Source organism: Mastomys coucha, unplaced genomic scaffold (genome assembly GCF_008632895.1).
Source record: "Mastomys coucha isolate ucsf_1 unplaced genomic scaffold, UCSF_Mcou_1 pScaffold15, whole genome shotgun sequence".
Lineage (NCBI taxonomy): Eukaryota > Metazoa > Chordata > Mammalia > Rodentia > Muridae > Mastomys > Mastomys coucha.
In genome coordinates, this window is record NW_022196897.1 from 23,749,810 (window position 1) to 23,770,661 (window position 20,852).

General features: G+C 46.4%; 1 protein-coding gene across 1 annotated transcript in view; it reads right to left on the bottom strand.

Annotated features, from left to right (window-relative positions):
* The window catches only part of Ttll11 (tubulin tyrosine ligase like 11), a 229,454-nt gene that overhangs the window by 20,884 nt on the left and 187,718 nt on the right, over window positions 1-20,852 (bottom strand). The window contains exon 8 of the mRNA XM_031370031.1: window positions 16,607-16,713. Within this exon, the coding sequence (XP_031225891.1) occupies window positions 16,607-16,713 (107 nt within the window). The remainder of the gene's footprint in view (window positions 1-16,606; window positions 16,714-20,852) is intronic.

The window sequence follows — 20,852 nt, forward strand, 5'->3', positions numbered from 1 at the left end:
AGAAAGAAAAGAAAGAAAGAAAAAAAGAAAAGAAAGAAAGAAAGCAGTCTTGTATGCAGCACCCTCCATGGCCTTTGCATCAGCTCCTGCCCCAGGTGCCTGCCCTGACTTCCTTCAGAGGTGCACTGTGATGTACAAGTGTGAGCCAGACAAACCCTCTGTCCCCATGGTACTTCTCCTCACCCTAGGACCCAGCACACAGGTTGGGGTGTGATTATCAGGCTCCATTTAAGAAGGAGACTTTAGAAAACCCCAAAGGTAATGCGGGGAGAAAAATAAAACCAAAGACATGAGAGGAAACCCAGCCTCTGGCACCAGCAGCCACAGCACAGTCAACACAGCCTGGTCCCAGGCAAGATAAATATAAAACTCTCAGAAAGGAGGGCTCGCAAGAAAGTTAAAAATATTTTGAACTAAATAAAAATGAAAACAGCAAACTGAAATGTGTGGGACACAGTGTAGTCAGATTTACAGAATCAAATGCATGGATTAGGCAAGAAGTTCTGAAATTGGAAAAAAAAATGTTTTCAGGCTGGGTGTGGTAACTTACAGTCTTGATTTCTGCACCCAGGAGGCAGAAGTGCAAGTGAATTTGGGGCCTGGTCTACACAGTGAGTTCCAAGCCCGTCAGGGCTACAGAGAGATCCTGTCTCACAGGGGGAAAAAAAATAAGGTTTTATTTTAGGAAATGGAAAAAGAACAAATTCAAAATGGCCAAAGAAATGGTGAAAATCAAAAAACAAATCGATGAAATTAGACAGGAAATCAGTAAGAAAAATCAATAAAACAGAGGAGTTTCTCCTTGGGGGAAAATTCAATAGAACTGATAAACCTCTAGCTAGCTTAACTGAGGAGAAAAGATCATTAACTACTAACTGTACATTACTAATATCAGCAACTTGAGCAAGATTCCTAATGTTAGTATCAGAAGTATCCCTTGACCCCAGGTCTGTAGCATGAATATCATGCATGACATCTGTGCCTGTAAATTTAGTGATTTAGATGAAATGGACCAGTTTCTTCAAAGAGACAATTTACCAAAATTTACATAAGGAAACTCATAATCCCATGAACCTAATAATTACTAGAGAAAGTCAGTAAATAATTCATAGCTTCCCCTGCCCCTTACCCCCACAAAAAGCACCAGGCCCCAAAGTACTCACTGTTGAGTTCTCCCAGATGTTTAAAAGGAACTGGAGCTAAGTCACATTAGACTGGAGTAGAGAGGAGCACAGGTGTTCACGCGGCTACTTAGTGTCCTAGGAGCTTCCCGGCTGTCTTTGTTTCTACTTCAGTATAACTCCCTCCTGGTCTGAGAGCACCTTCTCTAATTTTCTGCTTTCTGACACTGCCGGTCTGTAATTCCAGCTCTCCAGATGGTTTAAGGCTAGTTAGTCTGCATAACTCAATGAGAACCTGTCTCCCAACTGAACCAAACCAAACCAAACCGAACCAAACAGAACAAAACGGAACTGATCCAAACCAAACCAAACCAAACCGAACAAAACCAAACGGGTTGGGGTGCAGCTCTGCAGTAGAGAATTTGCTACTATGTCTGTAGGAAGCAGGTCCTGGATTCAATCTTCAGTCTTGCAATAAATAAATAAATAAATAAATGAAGGTTTTATGTCATACAGCACAGTTTGCTAAATATTCCATAAGAATGGAGAAGAATGTGTATTCCAGTCTTATTGTATGAAGCACAGTAAACACATCCACCAGCTAAATCAAGCCCAGGGACCAAGTGCCCCACCCACCTGTATCCTGACTCGCTTCCTGAGCACCTTGCCTGTCAGGTGCAGATGGGGATGCTGAGGTCTTCCAGTGCAGCTGTAGATGCAATTCCTCGCTGCTGTCAGCTGCATTCATGTGTGGCACTGTCATGGTGGCTAGAGGTCTGACCCCATGCTTAATGCCCATCTTTATCTCTGGCTGTTTCCCTTGTTCTAGAACCTGCTCTGTCCAGAATTGACAAAGGCACACCATCCCAGATTTGGTTTGTGTGAGCATATGTCTATCTTTATCTCTTTCCTTGACTATCTGTGTTTTTCAGGTTTAAACGGAGTTTTCATAAATATCATAGAGTTGTCTTTTTGTATATTTTGTTTTTGAATTACCATCATCATTATCATCATCATCATCATCATCATCATCATCATCATCATCATCATCATCATCATCATCACCACCACCACCACCACCATCATCACCATCAGTAGTAGCCCTGGCTGTCCTGGAACTCACCCTGTAGACCAGGCTGGCTTCAGACTCAGAGATCCACTTGCCTCTGCCTCCCAAGTGCTAGGACTAAAGGCAAGGCCAACACCTGGCTTGTTTTCTTGTTTTTTAAATTCTTCTCAACAGGTTCCACATTTTAGTTGACATATTTGATGTGGGATGTAAAACCATGCCAGGAGGTTTGGTAAGATAGAGCAGGTTGAGTCCTGAAGACTCAGTGGGCACACACCTGAGGTTTAGGTGACTCCCAGCTCCCTGCCAGACTCCTGACTTGGAACACATGCCATGCTTCTCACATAAAAGAAACGTGTCCTGTGATCACATATGCCCAAAGCAGAGTTCTCCGTGCTAATGAGGTACCTAGAGGCCCAGAAGGCTTAGCCAATAAACTTTTGCTCCCAGACATCCCTCCCTGCAAAGGTATTTAATCTCAGGCTTACCCTGAGAAGTGGATTATGCATCCATTTTCCGCCATGAACAACCAATAAACAGTTTAAACCATGGACTGCCTCATTCATCAAGATCTGCTGTGGGGAGCCATGGAGAAGGCAATTGTCTACAGAGCTGCAGCTTAATTCTCCTGTAGGCCTCTCTGTGATCCCAGTCACAACCGACACCAAGCCTACTTCAGCCAGGCTATCACTGTTGGGACAAGCTGGAGCTCTCCGTTCCCCACCTCAGCTCCAGGCTAGATGCTGTCCCCAGCTTGTGGGCCCCCTACCCTTTTTTTCAGCTTGGATGTCCAAGAGTGGCATAGGTTAAATGCAGTCAAACTCCCTGCGTTTTGACTCCCCAGGAGGCCGTGCCCAGTGGTGGAACAGATAGCCTCGGACCCACAATTTGAAGCTTTCACATTTAGACTCATGGCTGATATAATTGGATTAATATCTGTCATGGTTACAACTGTTTTCTATTGATTGCCTCTGATCTTTCTTTTCTTTTGAAATCTTGAGCCGGTCTCTCTGGGCTGGTGTACTGAGCAGACCTTGGGCGCAAGCTCTGCAGCCAGTCCCTTAACACCCAGAGGAAGCTCCACTCCCAGGAGCTCTGAAACGTCCAGGATCAGAGGTGAGGAGGACCCAACATCTGTCCCAACATCAGGAGAAACGGACCAGTGGGACTAGGCACACAGGAACTCCACCAGCCCAGTGGCTCTGGTTCCTTCCGTTCTCTCTGGGCTGGTGTCCTGGGCAAATGTCATACAGACCCTACAAGAACACAAATGCCAGCCCAGGTTACTTACTATACCCAGCAAAACTCTCAATTACCATAGATGGAGAAAACAAAATATTCAATGACAAAACAAAATTGACACAATATCTTTCCACAAATCCAGGCCTACAAAGGATAATAGATGGAAAACATCAACATAAGGAGCAAAACTACACCCTAGAAGAAGTAAGGAAGTAATCTTTCAACAAATTCACACAAATCTAATTCCATCTCTTACAACAAAAACAACAGGAAGTGACAATTACCTTTTCTTCATATCTTAATATGAAAATTAATATTACCAACATATCCTAAGCGATTGAAATCCAAAAATATGAGGAATTAGAAATTTGTTGATTGTCATCCAATAGTCTCTCTAATTGGTAATTGGAGAAATAGATCCAATATTGTACAATCTATATACACTTTCAGCTTGTTTGTTCGTGACAGTGTCTGGCTGTGTACAAAATAAGGGTCTTGAAATCTTGCTTCTTCTATCTCAGCCTCTCTATTAGTAGTATTATTTATTTCATGTTTTTAGACTATACTATAGTTTTCAGAACAGCTTATATATTTCAAAAGTATTTATATACCCAAAAGAAACATAGACGATTAACTAGGGAGTTGGCTCGTAAGAGAACAACAAAGAGTGAGACTGAATGCTTTGCTTGACGTTTGAAACTCTTGTATCAAGTTTGAAGAAGAGGACTTTATAAGTTACTCTTTCTCTGAGATGAATGCTTTTCCAAATTATCACAGCTAATGAACCAGATTCTTACCTGTACCTAATGTCTGTGCCACCCTCCAAGCAGAACCATTGTTCATTGAAACAGTTGGTGAATGATTTTATGGATAGACTGTCTTAATACCTACACCATTTCTTAAATGAATGCAACCTGTTCTCTGTGGCCTGAGAATAAAGTCACTCACTCAAGTCAAATAGCTTTGACCATAACAGGAAGTCTGTATCCAAATACCTACAATTCATCCCTTGGCGCAGCAGAACTGTCAACTCTCAGCTTAGCTACAATGGAGATAAAATCCTTTGGTGATGTGAGGGTCATTGAAGTACAGCCTTATTACAATGAAATCTAATGTCTAAAAATTGTTCCTATTTTGGGCTTGTACCACAGTAAGAACCAAGATTTTAAACTCTACTAAATACAAAACAAAGCAAAACAAAAAACCAAAAAGACTTTATATATTTATGTTCTTTTAAGAAAATACTAGTAGTGATGTATTATTTTGAAATATACAGTTAATATGTTTGGAGTTATTTAAAATTTATATTGAGAAAAATGTATTCTCACTATTGCTGTAGACGAGCATCTATATAAGACTGTTAAATTGATTGTTGTTTTATATCAAACAACTTTTATAATACTTATTTTTATTGTTATAATATATTATAAATTTTAAGGAATATGACAAAAAAGATATTGTAGGTATTGAAGGGGGGGTCTCTGGGAGGAGTTGGGGTACAATAGGAAAACAAGAATGTGATTTAATTCTATTTACTTAAAATATGTTTTTAAATATTAACATTCAGATAAATTGAAATCATGTAACTTTTCTCATCATAATGCAATAAAAGTTAAAAAAGAAAGAAATCTTGAAATCTGTTGCCTTTGGTTTCAAGCAGAACATTTTATATGGACATTTACTCTACTTCTTTCTCCTCTTCCCCCTTCCTCCTCCTATTTCTCCCCCTCCTCTTCTTTCTTCCCTCCTCCTATTCTCCCTCCTCCTCTCATTTTAATGAGAGTGGACCATAAGTGTGTGACACTATGCTAGCCTAGTGTAAGAGGCATATTTAACTAGTAACTCCATTTTCAAATACCAACACATTCATAAAGAAATGAAAAAAATCTAGGTGGCTTTGCTCTGAATTTTTTGCTACAACTCCAAGAGCAAAATCTATTAAAGAAATAATGAAACAAGAAAAGTTGTACTTTATTAAAATTAAAAACTTCTGCTTTGACAAAGATGTTATTTTTAAAATGGGGTTGGGAGTCCAGATCAGTGGATGAGCATTTGCCTAACATGTACGAGACGGCACGTTCAAATACAATATGGGAGAGGATTAAAAAAGCAAAGTTACGAGACAAATTATAGACTGGAAAAATATTTTTAAAATACATATGTAATGAAAAACTTGTGTCATACAACATGCAGAGAGCTCTCAAAACTCAACAATAAGAAAATAATTCAAATTTTAAGAAAGGACCAAAGATCTGAAGTGATGCCCCCACCTAAAAATGTATACAAAAGGCAAAGAAGCATTTGAAAATATGCTTAATATTAAAATGTATACTGAATTTCAAATTAAAACAGTGAGGTGTGTACCACTGCATATCCACAAAGAGGGTTAAACAGAAGAAAAGACTGTTTTTCTTTAATATCTGATTATTCCATAATAATAATTGTGTTGACAATGATGTCGAATAACAGTTGGGAACACAAAATGGTACTGCCACTTTGGAAGACAGACCGATTTCTATAAGACTAAAACTTAGCAGTATCATATGCATTTGTCAAGATTTTCCAGAGAGCTAGGACCAACAGGCAGGAGGGAGGAAGGTACTCAGATGGACAGATGGACAGACAGATAGATAACAGATAATAGATTAATCTAGACAGGTAAGCGGGAACTTATCAGGGATTTTGATCATACAACTATGGAGGTAAAGACACTCCACATCTGGTGGCAGGTAGTGTGGCTCACTTTATGTGTGGAGGCCTCTGAACCAAAAATATGATGGTAAACTCTCACTGTAAAGCCAAGGGTCTGAGAACATGTGGAGCAAACCAGTGGACTAAGGTCAGGAGCCCAAGATCCTGGGAGACTGCAGTGCTGATGTCTAAGAGAGGGTACGGTCCAAAGTGAGAGAGCTTCCCTGCCTTTAAAAGGTTACACTTGGACTGGAGAAACGGCTCAGTGGTTAAGAGCCCTGGCTGCTTATCCAGGGGTCCTGAGTTCAATTCCCTGAAACCATATGGTAGCTCACAATCATCTGTAATGGGATCTGATGCCTGCTTCTGTCTAATGTTCTCATCTGTCATGTATGCTATCATGTGAGTGTAGAAAACAGAGGACAACTTGGAGGAGTAAGTTTTCTCCTTCTACCTTGTCCCTGAGGTTGAATTCAGGTCGTTAGGACTTTATTTGGTGAGTCATCCTACTAGCTCCCACCCTCCATTTTTTTATTCTTCCTGGGTCCCCAATTGATTGGGTGGGACCTGCTCCCATCAAGGGTAGACCTTCCCCCCTTAGTCCACTGACTCATATGCTAGTCTCCTCTGGAAACATCTCACAGGCACATCTATAATCGATGCTTTAGCAGCTTTCTAGGTGTTCCTTAGACTAGTCAGTTGACAGCTAAAATTAATCATCATGACCATATGGTCTAACAGCTACATTGATGGGTATTTGTCTATCCATGTAAAAAACTTATGTCCACACAAAACCTGCGCATGCATATTTATAGTTAATTCATCCCTCGCTACTAAAAAGTGAAGCAATCAAGATACCCTTTACAAAGTAAATACATTCACAAATCGTGATTATGCCCATTTAATGGATGGCTATTCAGAGATTCAAATAATGAACTATCAAGGAATAAAAAGGCATAGAGGATCTTAAAGGTATACTGCTGGTGGAAGAAGCTAGTCTGAGCAGGCTAGGCACACTATAATTCCAACAGTCACGACATTCTGGAAAAAGCAGAATTATATACAATCAAAAGCTCAGAGTGGTTGCTAAGGGTTCCGGGAGTGTGTGTGTGTGTGTGTGTGTGTGTGGGGGGGGTGTGGGTGAGAGAGAGAGAGAGATAGAAAGAGAGAGAGAGAGAGAGAGAGAGAGAGAGACGGGAAATGGTAAATAGGGCACAGAGAGGCTTGGATGAGCATAGCCCTCTTGAGCAATGCAGGGCTGATAGTTCAGGTCCTCATGCAGTTGTTAAAACTCATAGAATGTAGCCGGGCAGTGGTGGCGCACACCTTTAATCCCAGCACTTGGGAGGCAGAGACAGGTGGATTTCTGAGTTCAAGGCCAGCCTGGTCTACAGAGTGAGTTCCAGGACAGCCAGGGCTATACATAGAAACCCTGTCTTAAAAAACCAAAAAAGAAAAAAGAAAAAAAAAAACTCATAGAATGTGGGCTGGATAGAGGTGGTGCAGCAGCTAAGAGCACCACTGCTCTTCCAGAGGACCTGGGTTTGATTCGTAGCACCCGTTTACTGCTCACCACCATTTAGGTCTGATATCCTCTTCTGGCCTCCATAGGGCTCAGGCTCACATGTGATACACAGACATATAAGCAGGTAAAAGACCGATACATATGAAATATAAAAATGAAGAATTAAAAAAATAATAAAAAGAATTAAAAAAAAATAATTCATAGAATGTATAATCAAGAGAGTAAACCATAATGTAGTGCATGAACTTTATCATTATAGAATAATGGAATTAATAGGATAATGCTTGTTCATCAGTGGCAGTATTTGGGGGCCTGTGTATGAGGAGAGGGCAGGGAGTCTCTGTACAGTCTGCTCTGTGCTTGCCGAGCCTGGCTCGTGTTAGGTGCTTGATAAATGTAGCTCTGGCACATCTGGGCAGATCACCTGTGGTCAGGTTAGGACGTGGCCCATGGCAGAGTCTTTGGTTAGACCTAGTGGGTCTAAGTGCTGCTGCAGATGAGCTGGGTCTGTGGAGGTAGCTCCTCAGCTAGCTGGCCCTTCTTCTCCAGCTTCAAACAGAAAAGAGGAAGCCCAGCCCACAGCACAGTGGGGCACATACCAGAGAACATTTTTTTTTTCTGTCACAGTAACACCAATGCAAACATTCCAGTGGTTCCTCTGGGACTGGCAAGTGACAGATGAGGAGGTGCTTGGAAAGGAGCCCTCATAGTTGAGTGCTTTTCTACATGTCTGTCATTGTCACCAGCGGCCTCTGCCAAGACCAGGAACCATACTGTCACACCAGACACTGCTCTCCCAGCTCCTGCACTGGGAACATGAGGGGAGGCAGAGTGGGGCCGGTGCTCATGCCTTCCAGGGTCTGGGAACTAAATTCAGGCTGCTTCCTTGTCATCCTTGATGGCTCATGTAGGTGGTCTCTGTTCTCCATGGCCCATGTGAGTGGTCTCTGTCCTTGAGAGCCTTCTCTTTACTCTCAACCTCTTGGAAGTTCAGTTTCCTCCTCTGGAATAGTAATAAGATGGCGCCTCCTGGGAATGGGGCAGCCTGCTGATGCTACCAGCTTGGAATCCATCTTCTTGTCTGCACAGCACACCTGTATAGGGAGTGATGCCGGTTGGCTGAGAAGAGGAAGGAAACATCGAATCCATGCCTCCTTATAAATCTTGATACCACCATCCCCGGTAGATGCCAAAGGCCCTGCTGATGCCAGAGGCTGCTGAGGTTCCAGAGGAGAGGTGACTCCTCTCAGAGCTCGCCGACAGACTCCACGGCCATGCCAGCTGGTGGGCATCTCACAGGGCAGCCTTTGTCCTGTAGACCCACATCTGAGTCAGGGGGAAGGCAGGCTGGCATTCTCCTGCCTCACTTGCTTTTATTAAGAATAACTTAGCTTTTTTTTTTTTTTGAGTGTGTTGGACATCTATCCAGAGAGGGCCATCTGACTTTGAGGTAACTTCAAGGCTGAAGAGAGTGGTCGGCCCTAGGACACCTCCAGGCAGTGCTTCGTGATTCTGGCCTAGGGGTGGGACAGCCATGTATATGCATAAGGGAGGTCTTGCAAAACATGCCAAGTAAAAATACTTTTAAATATTTCAGTACATCATCAACTAAATACATTTCAGTAGGAGCGTATTCCAGCTGAAGAAAGTACAGGCGTTACATGATTTGCATAAGTCGACTGAGGAAATTTGGTGAGAGACAGCAGGGAGCTGCAGACACCCACAGGATGGGCTGGCTGGCAGGGTCTGGTCCATGCCACGCATGTGTGTGGAGCATCAACCATGCGCCAAGCACAGCCGTAGGCCTCGGTAGGACAGAAGAACCTGACAGCGGGTACTGCTCAAAGGACACTCGCCGGCTATGGAAGGAGCAGATAAGAGGGATCCTGGCCTACCTAACCTGGCACTGAGAGGTGGACCCTGGCTTTGTGCATGACAGGAGGAGATCTCTGGGAGAGGCAAGGACCCTGGTGAAGAACTCAGAGGTGGCTGGCATTCTGCCTGGGGTGAGGGAATACTCCTCCTCCCCAGAAGTGGAATGCCCGAAGGGAGCCAGGCAGGTCCTTGACTGACTTCCTTGTCTGAATGGAAGGAAGTGTGAGGGCACGGAAGGTGAGAGGCCTGGACTCTGGTCGGGCATTGAAAAAGTCCCTTGCAGCTGTGTCCCACCCTTCTGAGAAGACTACTCTAGGGAAGCCATTCTTCTGACTTGTCTTACCTCAGAGACCTAAAAGGAGCAGGCACCTTGGAAAGGGTTCCTGAGGGCCATGGTACATCAGAACGGCAGCCAGCTAGTTTTCTGAGCACAGAGGCAGACCCGGTTGGCAGCTTTACTCCATAACTTTTTGTTTGTTTGTTTGTTTGTTTGTTTTGTTTTTTGTTTTTGTTTTTTGTTTGTTTGTGTGTGTGTGTGTGTGTGTGTGTGTTTGTGATGCAGGCACCAGGATCCTGCTCACTTCACAGATGTGGGACAAGGGTCTGGGAGAAAGTCAGGCAGCTTGCTCCAGGCCACCTAGCTGGCAAGTTATCAAGCCCGGGGGAGTGGGGGAGAATCTCCCATTCTGACTCTAGAGCCCAGTGGCTTTGAGTAGATTGTCACTCAAAGGCTGAAGAGATGGCTTAAAGATTAAGAGCATTTGCTACTCTTGCAGAGGACCTGGGTGAGACTGCCAGCATGCAGCTCACAACCATCTGTAACTTGCTCCAGCTTTAGGGGATCCAATTCCCTCTTCTGACCTCTGCAGAAACTAGGCACACACATGGTGTACATACCTATATACAGGCAAGACATTTGTACACATAATATAAAATGAATGTTGGTATTCTGTCTGGACTCCACCCCACAGATACCTGGCAACGGCCAGGTAGGCCTGGCCCTATAAAAGGGGCTATTTGCCCCCTCTTCTCTCTTTTACACTCTTGCCTCTCTCTCGCCTCTTGCCCCCTTGTTCCCCCTCCTTTCGCCCCTCTCTCCACGTGGTCATGGCCCACCTCCAAGCTTCTACTCTCTCCTTCTCTCTGCCTTTCTCTGCCTCTACTACTCTCTTAACTCCCCTCCCCATGCCCTGAATAAACTCTATTCTATGCTATACCATCATGTGGCTGGTCCCTCAGGGCATGGGCCCACCGAGGCATCCCCCTCCCCCACACACCCGGATAGAATATATTCTTATAGCTCCTTCTCTTTTTATGATAACAGCAATGAATAAGTCTAAAAAAGGAAAAAGATAGCCACTCACACCCAGGGCTGCCTGAGGGGCATACTCAGGGACTCAGAATGGGGGTGAAAAATTGTGTATTTGATAAAAAGGTCCCTAGCATACATCAGATATTAAAACTATGCATTCTTAGATTTCCCCCTCTAAGTCCCAGGGAGAACCTTCAACACTGCCTTTGCTGGTATGTATGTATGTATGTATGTATGTATGTATGTATGTATTATATTTTATAGAGACTGGGTCTCCCTGTTTACGACAGGCTGGGATGCAGGTGTGTGCTGCTAGGCCTGGCATAGTACCTTCTTTCTTTTTCTTTCTTCTTTCTTTCATGTATATGAGTACACTGTTGCTGTCTCCAGTCATACCAGAAGAGGGCATCAGCTCCCATTACAGATGGTTGTGAGCCACCATGTGGTTGCTGGGAATTGAACTCAGGACCTCTGGAAGAGCAGTCAGTGCTCTTAACTGTTAAGCCATCTCTCCAGCCCACATAGTACCTTCTTAAACAGGAAACAGATTGTGTTAGAGGGTGGATGCCCAGCTGCTGGAACCTAGTGCTCCCATGCAGGTGAACTGCGGCTCTGCTGAGGACACATTTTATTGCCGGATCTGCATGCTGCCCTCATCTCTCACCACAGAGATGCCATTGGACTCTGGAATTGTGAGTGCAATTGATGTGAAATCACTGCATCTCCATCCATAGGTGCTTCCTCACTTGGTTCTGGCTGAGGAGAAGGCTGCGGCATCCCAGCCTTGCTGATAATGTCCTCATTGAGGCTTTTGTATTCTGCTGGAAATTCTAAGCTTGGAAATTATAATCCTTCATTTGGGGAGAAAAAAAAAAGACAATTACACTGGCAAGCTGGAGAGTGTGAGCCGAACACTGCTAGGTTCCACCAAGCCCCTGAGCAGACTTTGACATTCAGAGAGAATATTTATGGAGGAGAATCCAGGGTGCAGACTCCTTGGTGGGGAGAGGAGGGGAGCTGGCCAAGGTGGGGAGCCACATGTCTGACGTTGTTACTGTGAAGGTTTAGCTTTTGTTTTGGGTGAAGAGTCTTCCGGATGTTTATTCCACTACTAAAAATACCTTGTTACAGGGGCTGGAGTGATAGTTGGTAAAATGTCTGCTTTGTAAGCAGGAAATTTTTGAGTTTGATCCTGCAGGATGCATCTCAAGCAAGCAAACAAACAAATAAACCTACCAGGTGGTGGCATATACCTGTGATACCAGTGACAGGGAAGAGATTGCAGATAGCTGTGGCTCAATGGCCAGCTTACTCTAACCTACTCCAGAAAATCAAGGCAGGTGCAACTTGAAGAATGACAGCTGAGGTTCTCCTTTGTTCTCCATATTTATGTAAACACAGGGTACCCCAGCTGCCACCCAACACACAATAACACACGGACGCTCATACACACACACACACACACACATACACACACACACACACACACACACACACACACACACTACACAGTCAATACATAACACACATACAATACACAACACACACAATACACAACACACACACAATATCCAACACACACTATCTAACACACACACTATCCAACACACACACAATACACAACACACACACACTATCCAACACACACACACAATACACAACACACACATGATACACAACACACACCTGCACGCAGGTGCTGATACCTGTTACGAAGGCCAGAGCAGAGCAGGCTGGGCACAGACATGGCAGAGGTGGCTCAGTGTCTGAGAGCAGGCTGGGCACAGACATGGCAGAGGTGGCTCAGTGTCTGAGAGCAGGCTGGGCACAGACATGGCAGAGGTGGCTCAGTGTCTGAGAGCAGGCTGGGCACAGACATGGCAGAGGTGGCTCAGTGTCTGAGAGCAGGCTGGGCACAGACATGGCAGAGGTGGCTCAGTGTCTGAGAGCAGGCTGGGCACAGACATGGCAGAGGCCACTTCCTCTCACCACAGGCCTGGCAGGGAGAGGGTGGCTGGAGGGTTATCACGTCTCCTCACAGAGAGTGCTTTTTCTTTCTATTTTTGGCTTTTCTCCAAGCCATATTTCCAGCACTACTTTTCTCCTCATGTCAGTAGCAAGGTCGCCAGATGTAGGTGACCTTTGCTCCCACGGCTTCAAGTGACAGAAACATGGCCTGAGCACGCTCTCACTGAGTCTGGGTGGGCTTTGGGGAAAGGGAGGGTCTGACAGGACTTGGACGCTGCAGGTGCTGGGGTGGAGGGCGACCCTGTTGAACTGGGCTGGCTGGCGTATCACGCTGACCCCATCAGGGAGGCCGAGGCTCCCACGGGCTGTGCTTCTCCCTCTCACAATTCTCCATTTTGAGTGTGTGGCTTCAGTTTGTCAATATATTAAATACTAGCTAGGACACATAGACACAGGCACACACAGAACCACAGAGATATGGATGCAGGGACACACAGACACAGAGAGGCCTTGGTCATACAGACCTACACTGACCAGCACAGAACTGGAATGGAGGCCTGAAGATTCCTTGGCTTCACAACAGAAAGAGAAGGAGAAGAATCTGAAGAGAGGGACAGATGGGAAAGAGAGAGGGAAGGAGGAAAGAGGGAGAGGGGAGGGGAAAGGAAAGGAACTGAGGGAAGGAGGGAAGGAGGAAGGACAGACAGACAGAAGGACTCACTTACTCTCTGGTATTTCTGCAGCTCTCTAAAAGCCTGTTGATCCTTGTAAGGCAGCTGGCTTTAGCTGTCCTTCCTTGCTCAGAGTTGGGGGTGCTGGGCAGCCTTGAGAAGGAGGTAATAACGGCCTGGCTGGCAGCAGGTGGGAGATAACGGGACTTCCATCTCCACCAGGACAGAGTAGCTTCCACTCCTGGCTTTTTGCCCAACCTACTTCCTAGGCCCCCAGCCCCTGCCATTGCTTTGCAGTAACAATGGAAACAGGAAAATAAGGAGATGGGAGCTTGGAAGGACACCCCCCCCCCCAGCTCACACACTCTGGTGTCCCTCCAGTAGGTTCTGTGCTGGATGAGGTGACTTTTCAAAAGGAAGTGACCTTGATGTATAATATTTACACATGTCTATGGAACACAGTGTGATGTTCAGTACATGTGAGCACACATGGCACCATATTCAGGTGACTAGCATATTTGTCATGCTAACATGTCATTTCTCTGCTGTGAGGACCGCACAGTCCTCTCTTCCAGCTCTTAGAAGCATGCAGTGTTATTGTTAGTACACCTCCCTGCCTCCACATCACCTCTGACTCCCGACACAAGCCCTGTCCACTCCCCAGTCATACAGGGAACAGAAAGTACTTCGGGTAGCCAAGGCCCAAGTTAAAATCTTGCCTTTGCCACTCATTGGCTGTGAAACTGAAGTCCCTTTTGCTCTTGGAACCTCAGGATCCTCATCTGCAAAGCTACAAGAAGAAACCACAATACACACGCTCACGGAGCCGACTTTGAACATTGCACTTGACCTCTAGTTACTGTTTTGGGCACAGACAGATGCAGAAGTTTGGGGGGATCCCAGCGCCAGCTTCCCTTCTGCTGAATATAAGAATACTTCTCACTTAATTGGCTTGCTCGGCAAAGTAGAGAGACCCTGGCAGACCCCAGAAGCACTTTGTAGAGCTGATATTGTGGACACCCTCCCTCCCCTTTCCACTTACAGAGAGCCATTTTAGAAGCAAACAAAACATGCAAAGCTACGAACAATGGACCAGATGGTAATGCTGGTTGGAAGCAATAGAACATGATAAATAGCTTCCTGCTGCGACTCCTGATCAATTTCAATATTTAATAATTCCATTGCCACCCCCACCCACTCATCTGGCCCCCTCCACAGAATCTTGCAACAACACCCAGCTTTAGGCTTGATGAACAAGCTCTTCTTCCCTTTCTGAGGGTGTCAGCAAAATGTGACGACGCAGCTCAACTGCCACATGGGCTCACTCAGTCCTCCAAATGATAATTAACCTGCCTACATGCCCTGCAGGTGTGCCCTCCTCCCCTCGTGACAGGGAGGCTGGAAGGCCCCACCAGCAGAAGTAGGCTCACCTGGTTGATTCAATGATTGCTGGCATTCCTGACTTTTGCTTTTGAACTAAGGGGAGCAGTAGGTCGACCAGCCATCTTACCACCCCCTGACCCTACCCCCACCCCTGCCACAATAATGGATAGGAGGAATTGACCCAGACAGGAAATCCGGGTGCACTGATGGTTGAGTATTAGTCTACCATTCATTGCCTCTCAGCCTCAGTTTTCTCCTCTGTACAATGGACACAATCAGACCTGTCTCCAGAATTGCAGCTGGTGTCACACATGCAAAGCATGCAGCAGTGCTCGGCATGGAGACAATGGCCAACAAGTGGTGTCAGGAAGCATCAACATCAAACATGAACAGCAAGTGGATTTCTGAGTCAGCACTCCGCAGGATGGGCTGGCTGCACCCTTGTGGCTGGCATTTCTAGCCCACATGGGGTGTGGGATGGTCACATAGCCTCTCCTGAGGGTCTCTTCAGCAGCAAGACAGAAAGAATCCGCTGACAGGATTAACCTCCCTGAATGGTCAGTAAGGACCCCAAATGCATTAGTAGCCACTGGCATATGAGCCCTCAGGGCCATCCGGAGAACACATGCATTAGTTTTACAGCTGGGAAGCCCCAGGGTTGGAGGTGAGATGGCTTTGAGGTGATGGTGGCAGGAGATGGTAAACCCAGTTCTCATCCAGATCCCTCAGCTTCTGACTTCAGGTCCTCTCCATCCAACCCCAGAAGGGGTGACTTGCTCACGTGCACGTGTGTGTGCTTGTGCGTGTGCATATGGGAGTGTGTGTGTGTGTGTGTGTGTGTGTGTGTGTGGTAGCACGGCAGAGGGCAGGAGAGGATGGTGCCCGTGTATACACTGTTCACAGTCACCTTGAAACCTTTGTCACTGGAGTGTTGGTCACTGTGAAATGAGGCCCCTAATGCCTCTGTGCTGGGCCACAGGGACACTGAATGAGAGACACTTTGCAGCTTTGTGATGACCTGTACAAAAGTCAGCTATGCTTACTACACTGCTCGGAGGATGCGGGACAGAGCAGAAAAAGGAAACTCGTCCACTCAAAGGCAGATTCTCCTAGCGGAAGAATCAAAGCAGCAAGAACAAAGCACGGGCTCTCACAGTTACAGCCTTTGGTGCGCCGTCAGAGTCTATCACAACTGGAGCTCCTCACCCACTTTAGTCTTCTCCTTTGGAACTGGTTGGGGGTAGCCTGGGCTCAATGGCCTTTTCACGTGTTCATGTATAAACAAACCCACACTCCCGACCAGGTCCATCCTCACCCTTGACACTGGTTTATCCAAACAGTTATTTGTCAAGAGGTCCTTTGTCCTCCTGGGAGGAAGAACATCCCATCCTAGTTCATCCCCAACCCCTGCTACATCAGCATCACGTCTCACATGGGTCTCAACTCCACAGAGCTCCTTCCGGGCAAGAGCTGAGCTCTCTAGTCCACCCAAGGCCTGGCTGCTGTGTGCTCAGCAAACATATGTGGGGCCACAAATGAACAGATGAACAGCAGCCTACTTCCAGCAGTGATTAAGGGGAGGCTAGGGGTGGGACTGGAGTTTGGGGAGGGGTTGCCTAGCCTTGGTAGCAGACAATGCCTCATGGTTTACATTCCACTCCATTCCTTTCTCTCCTCCCCTCCGTAATGTGAAAGAATGGAAGACGGAAGACAGAAGATGCACAGACCCCTCCCCATGCCGCCGGGTACCTGTGTCGCGCTGGTCCAGGGCCACCGAGTTCCACCTCCTCGTGATGTCGATGTAGAGGATGTCCACGGCTGCCATGGACAGGCTGCTGCTACTCAGCTTGCAGTTCCTGCCGTGAGAGGGAAGAAAGAGTGTTACTCCACGCTGGGGACCTGGGAATGTTGGCTCTCTTTTTCCTCAGGCTGATGCAGACTGAACGTTCGTGCACCCCTGGAAATCCACAGGCATGGTCTTTGGAGCAGAGGTCATACGGGTGGAGCCCTAGCAGATCAGTTAGTGCCCTGTACAGAGTCAGTAAGGGGAGGAGAGCTTGCATGCCTCCCTGCTCTGACCACAGGGAAAGTAGCCCTGGAGCAAGCCGGAGTAGCCCTTAGCAGGCACCTATGTGCCAGCACTTCAGCTCTGACCTCCCAGCCTGCAGACTGGGAAGTCAGCCTCCATTGTTTAAGCCACTCCAGCTGCTTGCTGCTCTAACGGGGGGAACTTGTCCTTGCTCACGCCATCCAACCCCTGGAATTCCTGGAGGTCAGTAGAGGAATGGTGGGGAGAAGGTTTCAGATGGGAACTGGAGATAGAGGCCGGGGCTTTAGCCTGGAGCTAATGAGTAGGCTGTAGAGAACAAGGCTATAGAGATAGCCATTCGTATTACCACTGAGAACAGGCCTGGGCAGGACCACTTCCCTTTCTGCCCTCAAGGGCTTTAGGGTTTTCTTGTGTCAGCTGGACCTCATACAGCCTGGAAGACCCTGCCCACTCCCAAATAGAAATCAGACTTTCTCTTTTTTCCCTTTTTTCTTATTTTAATTTTGGTTTTTATAATAGAGTCTCAAAAAGCCCAGGTTAGCCTCAAACTCACAGTATGACTGAGGATGATCCTCTTGCCTCCACCTCCTGAGTACTGGGATTACACCTATTTGTTGTTGTTGATGATGATGATGTTTGTTTTTTTTTTGTTTTTGTTCATTTATCTCTTTTTTATCTTTTTATTGAATCTTTGTGAATTTTACATGTACCCTAGTTCCACTTATCTCTACTATCCCTTCACATTTGCTCTCTGCCCTTGCAATTTTCTTCCAAAGCAAAAACAAACAAACAAACAAACAGATCATCTTGCCATGGAAGCTGTGGCGTGTCACGCTGCCATGGAAACTGTGGTGTGTCACGGTGTGTCACACTGTGTACCTTCTGCCCAAGCGGCTTTGCTTGCAAATGTTCACTGCAATGACTCAGTCTGGTTCGCGGCCTCCTGGCCTCTGCTACATCATCAATACTGGATCCTCACTGGACTCCTCTCAGATAACCTTTTGCTGCCCTGTGTCATGGAGGCCCTGCAGCTTTGGATCTGAACATCTGCTTTTTGTAAGTGGTGCTGGGAATGGAAGCCGAGACCTCATCCACGCTAGGTAGGTATTCTACCAGTGAAGCCACACCCTACCCTCAGGAACCGCAGAGCCAAGAAATACTCCGACGTATGTGTCTTCATCTTCTTATGGATTATATCCAGGGTATGAGCTCTGCCCTCTCCTGCCACTGAAGCAGACGAAGCCATCACTGCTGTTGAAGCCTTTCTTCCTGGATCTCACCAGATGAATCCTTGAGACCCCACATGTCTCTTTACTTCACTCTTCTACCTTGTCACCTGATAGTTTTATTTAAGTCCTGAATCACCCACACACAGGCCCAGAGTTGCAGAATAGAAAACACAGGCTGGGCCCACTTCACTGGAGTGGCCCTTCCACACCGTGCTTCATGCTTGCTCCTGACTGTCTGAAGCCATGAGGAGGGTGGATTCTTCTGATGTTCTTTTTGCTTAGGTGCGGGAAGTCTGATGTCAGCAATGGTCCTCCCTGTCTAAGCCACAAAGGTGGCCTTTGGAGCCCCTCCCCTCCACTGACTTATTTGGTCTGGAAAAGTGGGTGGATGAACAGCAGCTAGATGCTTGGTTGTGGGTCGTTTTCTTAAACCTCTGCACACTTTTGTTTCCTGATCTCTAAAATGAAGCTGATACCTGTCCACATGGCTGCTGAGGATGCATGTGATGCCTGGTACATAGAGTTCCATGGAACTCCTGAGTCCTCATTGCATCTCACTTTCCATTTCCTCTCAGGCCACAAGAGCAAACTTCATCACCCCTTTGAGGTAATGAAACCTAGGTCAAAAGAAAAGAGCCTAGGGCAGCCATTGGCCTGTATGCCTCCCCTAAACCCCCTCCTGGATATGACTGTTCTGGGAGGCAGGATTTACCTAGGTATCCTGAAGACTGAACTATGGGCCAGCTGCCGGGGTGTCCTGGCTTTATCTAACGCTCTTTGGACAGTTCTGGTGTATCTCATCCATGACCCCAGCTGATGATGAAGTGCTTCTCTGATGTCCCATTTGTCATTGTTCCCTGTGTGAAAGTTTCCATAGGTGCCGGATGGGTGAAGTTTTGATTGGCAAGCATGATTGCCGCCCAGAGGCCTCTCTCCAAATCCAACATGGTGTCCGAATGAGGACATTGCTTCTCTGTCCTGGCATACTTGCTTGCCCCTCCCTTCCCTGCCTTCTTCCCACCCGTCTGCGTTTTCCAGATCATCCATTCACTTCCTGCTCCGTATTTCAGTCACAAGCTCCCACAGCAGACTTCAAAGCACATCATCGCACAGTTATTGAACCTCAGTAACAACATGTCAGCGGATGCAGAGCTTTTCATGTCACCTGTCACCAAGATGGCTATCTCTATTGGGTTCTGCTAGGGACAGTGCTCAGGTCTCTTGAGTCACACTGTCAATGTATGCTGCTAAGTCCCAAAGCTTCATTAAGCCAATGCCTTCTCCGAGTGGCCATACCTGCGTCTTCAGGACTCCCTGCTTCCCGGAAGGAAGGATGGAGTGCTGCCTGGGTTGCTCCATGGGTTACCAAAGGATAAAAGCGGAAACTGAACTGACCACTGGCATATAGTTTTTTTTTTTTTTTTTTTTTTTTCCTGACAGGAAGAAAATAGAAGTGTCAAACCTTTAGCAGAAGCCGTAATTTGCCAGGGAGAATTCTCCATTTATCCCCTTTCCAAGGTAACCCATCCTTCCCCAGCAATACTGCCAAATGCAGTTGATTACGATGTCTTCAGTCAGAGCAGAGAAGGGACGGTCCGGTCTGTATTAGCTGCAGCAGATGGGAAATGCTTTAAGAGAATTTGGATTCTGTGGGTATTTCTTGGTCACTATTCAACCGCAAGGTCCTTTCTTGCCCCCAAGGTCTCAGATTCCTTAGAAGTGTATGTGAGGGAGGGATCCCCGGTCCCATCTCAGTGTGTGTGGGGGGGATGAGGCACAGAGACTCAGCACTTGCCCAAGATCACAGGCCACAGTCTGTACTCCATCTCCCCTTGGAGACAGAAGAGCAGGTGGAGGAACTACGACCCAGCAGAGGGTCCCGAGAAGAGCCTAGGACCAAGATACAAAGTCTCAGTACAGGCTTGGATGCCTGCTGTGGAGTTTTGGGACGGAAGGCTTCTGTGAGATAAGCAGGGCCTCCTGCAGCCAGGGTCTCCCAGGGCTGTCCTCTGGTTACCAAACATTCTCAATGAGCTCAAGTAGAGTCTCTAGAATGAGGGGTTTCAATGGCCTAGCCTCTGCCGTGGTGGGTAGCAGTATTCAGGGTCCAGTGACAGGATGGCTCAGCTCTCAGGGGGTTATGTGCTGGACATGGAGTGTGATAGCCAGGTCGTCCCCACCATGGAGCGCAATTTCCCCTTAGGCTCCAATGACTGGGTGGAAGGGTGATTTCTTTAGTGGAGAGAACTCTGAGAACTAGGGCATGTGAGAAGCTAGACATTTTCTAGGAAAAAGATAAAGGTTTGGGACCTTGGCTTTGCCGCATGTTCTTGGGGACATCACACAAGTTCTCGTTTGTTTGGTTGGACAGAGGCTACCCACCAGACAACGCCTTGGTGGTGATGCTCCACGCCCGGCACACATGGAGAAGCGGATGACAATGAAAGCCTTCCCCAGTCATAGGGAATCAGCTTCTTTTTCTTTTTCCTTCTTTTTCTTTTTTCCAGAATGGAAGGAATCTGAGTACACATGATGGGAGAGAATCACAAATCATTCAAGCTCATTAGGAGCTTGAGTAGAGCAGGATTTGAAGTGATCATCCCATTTCCCCCTAAGTGCTGATATCTCATGGGAAATTTAGGGACCAACTTTTTCCACTCCACAAAATCCTATTTATAGAATTTCTTTTATGTTCATCCTTCTCTGTAGAGAAAAA